The 9714-nt window shown below is 62.2% G+C and overlaps 2 protein-coding genes across 2 annotated transcripts; one reads left to right on the top strand and one right to left on the bottom strand.

The window, feature by feature from the left end:
- Positions 1-830: 830 nt before the first annotated feature.
- On the top strand, positions 831-5268 carry ECM1 (extracellular matrix protein 1). Its single transcript, XM_042890972.1, has 8 exons — positions 831-939; positions 1535-1594; positions 1987-2309; positions 2764-3114; positions 3963-4183; positions 4583-4670; positions 4773-4954; positions 5085-5268. The coding sequence occupies exons 1-8, from the start codon at positions 897-899 to the stop codon at positions 5266-5268; spliced, it is 1452 nt and encodes a 483-aa protein (XP_042746906.1). The 5' UTR covers positions 831-896.
- Positions 5269-6553: 1285 nt separating this feature from the next.
- Positions 6554-9503, bottom strand: MCL1 (MCL1 apoptosis regulator, BCL2 family member). Its single transcript, XM_042890973.1, has 2 exons — positions 8498-9503; positions 6554-8103 (listed from the first exon to the last, which is right to left on the bottom strand). Exons 1-2 carry the CDS (start codon positions 9014-9016, stop codon positions 7987-7989), a joined length of 636 nt encoding a protein of 211 aa, XP_042746907.1. The 5' UTR covers positions 9017-9503; the 3' UTR covers positions 6554-7986.
- Between the last annotated feature and the right edge of the window lie 211 nt (positions 9504-9714).

Raw genomic sequence — 9714 nt, 5'->3', positions numbered from 1 at the left:
CCCACCCCCCCCCCCCACCCCCATCCCTCATTGTGAATGGGGTTTTGTGCCCCTCGGGGTGCGGCTGTGCTGGGGGGGGCTCCTTGGGCCCTCCTCACTGCAGTCAGACAGCCCTTGCGCCCCCCCTTGTCCCCCCCCCCCCACATTCCTGGGTGTAAGGGACGTGACCAGCACCATGTCAATGTCACACTCCACCTGTGCTCAGTGTCCCATGGGGGTCACCTCCTTTATCCTTGTTGTTTGTGGCAACGGGACAAAACCGTGCCAAGGGGGGGGGGGGGGGGGGAGGAGGGTCCCCCTGCAGGCTCCCCCCCATCCCCATCGCCCCGCCAGCAGTGGGGTGACTCACTGGGTGGGGCTGGCCCCAAAATGGGGCAAAAACCACAAAAATCCACCACGCTTTCACTGGCTGTGACGCAAGTGGAGGAGGGGGGTGATTTTGGGGGACCACCATGACGGGTTTGAGGCCACGGTGATGGTTTGGGGGCCACTGTGGTGATTTTGGGGCCACTGTGATGATTTTGGGGCCACTGTGATGGTTTGGGGGCCACTGTGGTGATTTTGGGGCCACTGTGATGATTTTAGGGCCGCTGTGATGGTTTGGGGGCCAGCCTGGCAGTGCTGAGGCCCATTGGTGTCGTGGTGCCCCAGGACCGGCCGGGCCGGTTGTGCTGAGCCATGGGGCCCACCCGCAGGCCGCAGTTGGGCCCAGCCCAGGGGTGCAGGCCGCACTGGGTGCCCGCAGCCCCCCCTGCCCCCCCCCGGGGGCCCCCCCCCCCCCCCCCCCGGATCTGCTCCGACGTCAGGCTGTGACTCAGCCTCGGGATGAGGCCCCGCACCGCCCCGGCCCTTCATAAGGCAGCAGAGCCGCCGGTGGCTCCACAGCGCCCGGCACCATGGCCGCCTTCGGCCTCCTCCTCCTCCTCCTCGGCACGGCTGGTGAGTTCCCCATTGTGGCCCCTGGGGCGCAGCTCAGCCCTCTTGGGCTGCCTGGGCCCCTCCTGCATGCCTGGACCCCTCCCTGTACACCTGGGCCGCCACCCCGCCATGTTCCCTGCCGGGTGTTTGGGTTCCCTTCCACGGCCATTTGTGTCCCTTCCACGGCCATTTGTGTCCCTTCCACAGCCACTTGTGTCCCTTCCACGACTTCTTTGTGTCTGCTTGGCCACCCGGGTCCCCTTCCCACACACCTGCATCCCCTCCCAGCTTTCTGCATCCCCATCCCTGCGGAGCTGGGTCACTGCTCAGCCACTGCCGTCCCCTCTTTGGATGCTCCGGTCCCTGTTTGGTCACTTCAGTCCCTCCCTGACACTCTGTGTCCCCTCCCCACGTTCCTGAGCTCTTTCCTGGCTGCCTTACCCACCACCTGTGTCCCATCCCGGCCACCCCTGTCCTGTCCCCATCACAGCCTGCCATGCTCTCCCAATATCTGGGGTGTGGATCCTCATTTGTCCCCTCACCTCAGCACCGGGACTGGGGGAGGGGAGAGTATCTGTGGGATCTGAGCGTTGTGCCTTCTGTCCCCATGTCACAGTGGCAGACCTGAAGCCCCAGCATGAGCAACTGATCCAGCAATCCCACGAGATCCAGCAGTGTGAGAATGGGGAACATGATGGAATGGGGGGAGCATGGGGAAACCCAGAAGAGGGGAGGGGGGTTGAAGGGGTGAGGAAGGCAGGGGTGTGCCCAGGGATGGAGGGGGACACGAGATGGAGGAGGTGTAGGGACAGGATGTAGGTGGGAATGTGGATGGAGGGGACATGGGGACAGGGGTGGACATATATAGGGACTGCAGGGCAAGGGGGCAGCCAGGGGTGGGGACAACACGGGGAGGGGGGGAACAGATGGATGTGGGGACAGGGCTGTAGGGCTCACAGAAGTGTGGGTGAGCAAGGGGACACCCGGGAACATGGAACGGGGACCCTCCTGGAATGATGTGGGACCTGCAGGGGTGGGGAAAAGACTCACCCTGCTATCTCCCCACAGTGCAGCAGGAGGAGCAGGACTTCCATCTGTCCCCCAACATCATCGCATCGGCGGGGGCTGACGACATCCCGTACCCGCGGGCGCCGTCGCACGCCTCCACCTGGGGCAGCGTCCTGGATGGCTTCCCCCCCGCCTGGCCCCTGCCTGACGACCTCAGCCGTTACTGCAGCGGCCCCTCGCTGATCCCCCGTGCGCCCCGGCCCTCGCTGCCCCCTGCTGCCTTTGCCCACCTCCGCAGGCAGGTGGCTGCACTCGACAGCTTCTGGCCTCGCCTGGACAGCTGCTGCCAGCACCATGCCCCGCTGCCCTGCGCCCGGCGGGCGGTGAGTCTGGGGTCGTGTCACCAAGGGGGGGCACACAGAGCTGGGGTGTCTCCTGGGGGGTGACACGCGTAGGGGTGATGCAGGTATCTCTGAAGGTGACGCAGGTGTCCTGTAGAGATCCCAGATGTGTTGGGGGGTGGGGGGGTGAAGCAGGCATCTGGGAGGGGGTCAGGGGTGTGCCAGGGGTTGATACAGATGTCCAGGGGGTGATGCGTGTGCCTGGGGAGGGTCCCATATGTCCCTGAGGGGTGACCCGGATATTTGTGGGGGTGTCCCAGGGGGTGACAATGATATTGAAGGGAACGGATGGTCCAGGAGTGTGTCCCAGGGGGGGAGATAACAGAAGTGTTGTGAGAGATGGCACAAGTGTCCAGGAGGGTGACAGGTGTCCCAGGGGGTGACACAGATAGGGAGACATTTTGATGGTGACCTGGGTGTCCCTTTGTCCCTGCAGTGGACCGATGTCCTGGACACGTTCTGCGAGGATGAATTTGGGGTGAAAACACGTCAGTTCCACTGCTGCCATCAGCACGGGGCTGCGCGACGCCGCTGCTTCGCCAAAGCCACCGTGGGCACCACTGAGATCGCCGAGATCACCGAGATCACCCTCCTGGAGCCCGTGGTCGTGCCATCCTTCCCACCCGGCGAGCCCAACGCCGCCAACATGGAGAACATCTGTCGCCTGCGGGGGCTGCGGCCCAGCCCCAAAGGCCTCCCTGGGCCCCGGGCACGATTCCACAGCCGCCTGGAGCGTGACTTCGGCCGCTGCTGCCACAACAGCAGTCTGGAGTGCGCCCACACTGCTGTGAGTTGGAGCTGGGGGGGAGCTGGAGGTGGGAGGGAGCTGTGAGGAGGACATAGAGGTGGTGACAGAAGTGGTCTAGGGGTGGCCATGTTGTCATGGAGGTGAGACAGGTGTTGGGAGGGTGATACAGAGATCATAAAGGTCCAGGGGGTGGCAAAGATGTACGGGGGGCGACATAGAGATCCGAGGGGGTGACATAAAGATCCAGGGGGTGACAGAGATCCAGAGGGGGTGGCATAGCGGTCCTGGGGGTGACACAGGTAGCCAGAGGGTGACGTAGGGGTCCAAGGGATGAACACAGATGTCTCAGGTGTTGATGCAGACATCCCAGAGTGTGATTTAGGTGCCTGTGGGGCACACAGGTGTCTTAAGGGGGGTGACACAAGTGTCACTCGGGATGACCCAGGTGTCTTGGAGCATCCTCCAGGTGTTTGGGAGGATGATGACGGTGTTTCCTGAGGAGTGACCTAAGTGTCCCATGAAGGTGTTTGGGGAGGACACGGGTGGCTTTAGGTGTGACCCGGGTGTCCAGGAGGTGCTGCCGGTGTCCCAGAGGGATGACACAAGTGTCCCCTGGGATATCCCGGGGGGGTAAAGTGTCTGTAGGGTAATGCAGGGGTGTGGGAAGGGTCCTGCGTGTCACTGGGTGTGACACAGGTGTCACTTGGAGGGGGGGGGTGACAGAGCTGTCAGGAGGACAGAGGTGACCCAGGGAGTGACGCAGTGTCTCAGGAAGGCCCCACCTATGTCAAGGGGTGACAGAGGTGTCAGGGGGTGACGGCAGCGGCCAGGGACAGGGTGGGGACAGCCGCTAACAGCGGTGTTTGGGGCCCCGCGTGTCTTTGCAGTGGCAGAAGGGATTGGAGCGCTTCTGCCGGGAGGAGGGGGCTGTGAAGACCCGGCAGCACCGCTGCTGCAAGAGAGGGTTGGGCCAAGCCCGGAGCCGCTGCTTCGCCACCGCCGCCCCCCACCCTGCCTACGACCAAGAAGTGCACAACATCAGCCTGGCCCGGCCCGGCCCCGCCATGCTGCGCACCCTCTGCGGACCCATCCGGCTGCTCAGCAAGCGGTGGGTGCTGGGGGGGGGGGGGCGCCCTGAGCGCGGGATGGCAGCCCCTGGGACCCCTCCCACAATGCGTCCTTGGGAATAACAACCCCCCCAAAACCTCTGGGTCCCTCCCCTCCATCTCCCTGGAGTCCCTGGGAATGTCACCCCTGGGACATCCCTCCATCTCCACAGCCTCTCAGAGCCCCTGGGTCCCCCCGCCCTTTCCTGGGCCCCTCTCCCATCTTTCAGCTTCCCCCAAAGCCCCCAGCCCACCCCTTCATTCTCCCCTTAGGACTCCCCACCCTGGCGCCACCCCACACTCAGGCCTGGGTGGGAGGCACACAGCACACATTCTTGGATCCCCTCAGACCCTGGGATAGACAGACCCCCCCCCCCATTCCTGACCCCCTCATCCCACAGACGCCCGGTGCCGGAGCTGCTGGAAGCGGTGACCACCACGTGCTGCGCGCTGCCCCAGGACGAGCGGAGCCCCTGCGCCGAGGAGCAGGTGGGTACTGGGGGGATACTGGGGGGGGGGGGGGGGGGGTCCGTGGTCGATGCTCCTGACCCCCCCCCCCGCCAACCCATTTCCTTCTCCCATTCGCCGCAGCTCTCTCAGCAAATCGATGTCCTCTGCGCTGCCTCACGCAGCTCCTGGCGCGACCCCCGTGGCTGCTGTGCGTGGGGGGGGCGCGAGAGGCTGCGGTGCTTTGAGGAGGAATACCTGGAGGGGGTGACGCTGGGAGCTGCCATTCCCCCCCCCCCCCTCGGGCCGGCGCCCTTAAAATCCCGGTAATAAAGGTGCTTTGGTGTCACGCCGCTCCGCGTCCCCCCTCCTCGCAGTGTGGGTGATTTTGGGGAGGGGTGTCGGGGTGTGTTTTTGTGCGTGTGATTTTGTCTGTGTGTTTTCGGGGTGTTGCAGCTGTGTCACTGTTTGTGGATCGGGGTGGGACCTGGCTGGCACCCACGCGCGTCCGGGGCGCTCTGTGGACCGCGGGTGCTGCGTGCTGCACATGGCCTCGTGTCCCCAGGGTGCGCACAGGGCGTCCCCACGTGTGGACAACACGGGGCCTTTGCCCCTCCCCACCCGCACAGTGATCCCTTGAGCTGGATTCCCACTCGTGCTTTTATTATTCCTCGTGGGATGCTGGAGGGTTCTGAGATGGGGGGGGGAGAGGGGGGGGGGAGGGTCTCCCATTTCCCTGCAGCCCCCGCCCCCCAGTTGGTCCCCGTGTTGCGCATCCCTCTGTGCTGAAGGACTCTCTGCCCCCCCCCCAGCGTTCCGACGGCTCCACGCGCGACTCCGACCCACGCACCCCGCGGCCGCCCCGGGGTGGGCGGGGCTACGCTGAATGTTCCTGGAAGCGGTCACGTGACCGAGCGAGGGCCATTGGCGGGCGCTGTTGCTGGGCAGGGCCAGAGCGAGGAGGCAGAAATAAGAGGGGGCGGGGCTACAACGCTAACCGGAAGTGACGCAAATTCCATGGCAATGGGGGGCGGGGTCGCGGGTGGCTGTGTGCGAAGCGGGCCGAGCCGCACGAAGCGGGCCGAGAGGCGCACGAAGCGCGCCGGTGCCCTCCCCTCACTCACAACGGAGCCTCTGCATTAAAACAGACGTTTATTGAGGTCACCTGTCAGAAGAAGTTCCTTACCTGGAGGCCACGAGGTTGCTGGCGCTGCTGCCCGGTTCTTTGGTTGCCCCATTCCCCGGGGGAGCCTGAAGCTGTGGGGCACACAGTGAGGGGTTGGGGGGCAGGAATCCCCAGTCATTCTATGGCAGCGCACAGCCGTGGGGCCGCTCAGCCCAGCTCTGAGCTCCTCTCCCTTCCCCACCCCCCCCAACCACCACCACTCCCTGCCCGCCCCATTTCCCCCCCCTCCCCCGGGCCCCACACGGCCGTGACTTCCTCCGCTGCTTCGCGGAACGCGGCGCCGCTTCTTCGAAAAGCCGCGGGGCGGAGGAAGCTGAGCCGTATCAGCTGCCCCAGGGCCGCGCCTTATCAGCACCGCGGCTTCCAGGAAGCGCAGGTGGCCGCGGCCGCTTTTTGCATGTTGCCATGGCACAGTCGGCCCAAAACAGCCCTGAAAACCCAACGGCGGTGCTGGAAGAGCAGCCTGCGGCTGGGGGACGGAGCGATGAGGTGTGCGCAGGCAACGGGTGCCCACGGGGGGGGAATCCCACCGTGCATCAGGGACTTCCCCACAGCCACGCTGCCCCCCTTGCTTCCTCCTTCTTCAGCTTCACAGGAATTGAAACCGAGAGGCAGCAGTTGGGGTTTCAGCCATGGCCAAAGTGCAGAGGCAGGCAGCAGCAGCAGCACAGGGCTGGGGTGCTCACAGCTGAGCCTTCAGCTCCCCATCCTGCTACAGGATAAAGTTTTATGCCACCCATTGAGAACAAGAGACATTTATTGACAAAACTAAGTGCTCCTCCAGCACCCAGGCCGGCCAGACGACAGCCCTGCCTTTAGCTTTCTCCCCCCTGGGCATTGCTTGGGCTGCAGTCGGGCGGGTTCCTCACCACCTCAGCCCCGTTCTGCAGGGGTTCTCAGCCCCAACCACAGCACAGCCCAAAGCCCACGAGGGGCCCAGGGCTGGGTGCTGTGCTTGGGGCTGGCATGAGCTGCAGAGCCGAGGCACTGAGTTCTACACAGCTGCAGAACGCTTACATTCAAACATCAGCTTTGCTGTGCTCACTGCTTACAGAGTCAAAATTAAAGGGGAGAGAAGGAAGTAACCAACACCAACTTCCACAACCTCCCAACTGCCAGAAGAGCTCGGAAAAACCAAAAAGATTAAAATAAACAGCAGTCTCAGCTGCTGCCAGCAGGCAGCGAGTGCAGCAGCCACCGATCCCCACTACAACCCCTGGCACTTCTGCTCGAGCACAGAGAAAGGTTTGCTCAAAGCCACCACAGAAGGCTTTGCCACAGAAACTCCACGCAAGGGATGAAGCGCAGCACATCCATCAGCAGCTCCACCACATTCAGCCTTTGCTTCTGTGCTGTTAGCTCAGTATAGATGCACACATTCTGCAGCTGGACAGACATCTGCAGGCTCTCCGCAGCCTCCCCGCCCTGCGTGGGGTTTTACCTACTCAGAAATGCACTCCCTATTTTTAAACTGCTGGCGTGGCAGGGCGGTGAGAGCAGTCAGATCAGACGGGCCGGCTCTGCCAGGCTGCAGCCAGCTGCGGTTCCCACAGCGCCAGCTCAAACTGCAGGACTGCTCACAGGGCCGCCCGCGGCCTGAGCAAACCCTGCTGGAAGGCAGGGGACAGAAATCACCCCGAATTCCAGCACGGGCTGCACGCCTCAGCCTTGCACAGCACCGCTGCCTAAAGCCGCGACAGCAGAGCTGTGAGTTCGGGCAGCGGCGCGGCAGCTGAAGATGCCATTTCCAAAAACCCACAACCACGACTCCAAAGCATCGGCTCCGCAACAGCCGCCGCACCAAAGCCACGAGGATCAGTCCAGGCAGGAGCTGCTGCTGCTGCTCACTGGCTCACGAAACAGATCTGTTTCCTCCGGGATAAAACTGAAGCTGTCCACTTTGCCCTTCTCTCCTCATGCTCTTGAACGAAGCAGAGTATCAGTCAACTCCTCCACTTTCTGTTCCCAAAGCAATAAATCCTCATTGGTACCCACGATCCGAGTGGAACATACCTTCTTTCTTTGGAAAGAATTGCTCAGGGGATGCCTAGATATTCTCCTGGGGTCAACACGAGTCCAGCTGCATAAATATGCCCAGGAGAAGGTGATCGGCTCGCCAGCTCCCAGCGGAGCCGGTCTGCCCTGAGCTCTGCCCCTCTGCGGCACTGCAGCTCACCGGATCATGTAGGCCAAGCTCGCCCCCAGGCCGGCCACTCCTGCAAAGGCCATCAGCACGTTCCTGATGCTGCTTTCCAGGTCCTCCACTCGGAAGAAGTCGACAAAGCCCTCCTAAGAGAAAGAGGAGACAGTTATTCCTGTGCCAGCTGCCTCTTCCCACGGGAAGGAGCAACCCGGAGCGATGGGTTGGCTCCTCACCCACAGCTCCTGGAGACCCACTGCAGACACAGCCCAACAACTGGGAGCCACACAACTGCAGGCAAACTCGGGGCGCCCCAATATGTTTTGCTGTAGGGATGCCAGCACTTCTTTAGCAGGCAGGGGGGCACGTGTTTTTTGGGGTCAAAGGCACCGCATGGCACTGGCGAGGTGCTTTCAGAGAGTGGTTTGAACTGGAACAGTGACTCATCGGCACTTCGCTGACACAGGCAGCTGACACCCAGTGGGTTACGGAAATAGGAAACACCAAATCGTTCCGAAAGCCTCGTGGTGGGCAGTGACTCACCCAGCCTCCCTGGCTCATCAGCCACTCGCGTTTGGATGAGACCAAAGCGTCTGTGATGATCCCCGCCAGCGAGCTGATGCACTTCTCCTGGTTGATGCTTTTCAGGTGTTTTGCAACAAAGGCACCAAATGAGATGAGCGTGACGACTCGGCCCCAGTTTGTTACTCCATCACTGAAAACGTGAGCAGCCACCTCGCACACCGCCTGCAGGTCTTCTTCTTTTTTGATTTCCAGCTTCCGAAGCATTCCTGAAGAGAGATTCCAGCTTAGAGACGGGCTGAGCCACGCCAAGCCACCAGCGAGAGGATGCAGCCTCTGTACCTGGGGGCTGAAAGCTGTAGCAGAGCAGCTGCTGCAGGCCCTGCCACAGGATGAGCAGAGCAGGGACCCCACCTCCACCCCATGCTGCCCTCTGAGATCTCGTGAGGGCCCTGGGGGGCAGCAGGAGGCCAGGGGCAGCCTGGCAGCCCTGCATCTGAGCAGCCACCTGGAACAGCCTGACCCACGGTGCCCCCTCATGAATAAGCAAACAAGATGAGCCTTTACGAAACTGAAAGGCACTGCTTGTTATTGCTCAAACCAAGAGGAAGCCTCCCAGAAGCCAGTTCCTCCTCTGTACACAGAGCTGCCAGCTCTGCAGAAGCCTCGGTTGCTAACAGCAGCTTGGGTCAATCTGCACACCCTGAGCTCTGCTCTTTCAGCAGCATACCCTCCAATTTAACTGGGGCAGGGCAGCCAACCCCTGGACTTTTCCAAACAGTGCAATGCAGGAAGCGAGGAACAAACCGAATCCCTTTGCATTTAGAAGAGAAACCAACCAACAAACAACAAACTGGAACATGGAAGGTGTTCACCACAAACCGGCTTGGAGGGGGGACGCCAACACTGCCCCTCTGTGCCCTGATGCACCCACCAGAGCCCAAGGAGTCGCTTCTGAGTTACACAAATCCAACCCAGAACAGTCACATCCTGCAGGTCCCCAGGGGCTGGCCTTGGAATTACATGAAACCAAGCCAAGAAGGTTGGTTCTCACTGGTCCCCTTCCCCCCCCCCCCCTCCCCACCAAGGAGTCACTTCCGAGTTACACAAAAATAGCCAAAAAGGGGTCAGTTCCTGCTGGTCCCCAAGGGCTGGGCTTGGAATTACATAAAACCAAGCCAAAACGGTTGGTTCTCACTGTTCCCTCCCCTCCCCCCACCCCGTCCTCAAAAGGAGCT

Source organism: Lagopus leucura, unplaced genomic scaffold (assembly GCF_019238085.1).
Source record: "Lagopus leucura isolate 7727_CA_CO unplaced genomic scaffold, USGS_WTPT01 205-2_obj-0_obj, whole genome shotgun sequence".
Classification (NCBI taxonomy): domain Eukaryota; kingdom Metazoa; phylum Chordata; class Aves; order Galliformes; family Phasianidae; genus Lagopus; species Lagopus leucura.
Note: the sequence above shows the minus strand (reverse complement) of the source record. Positions and strands in the feature narration are given on the sequence as shown.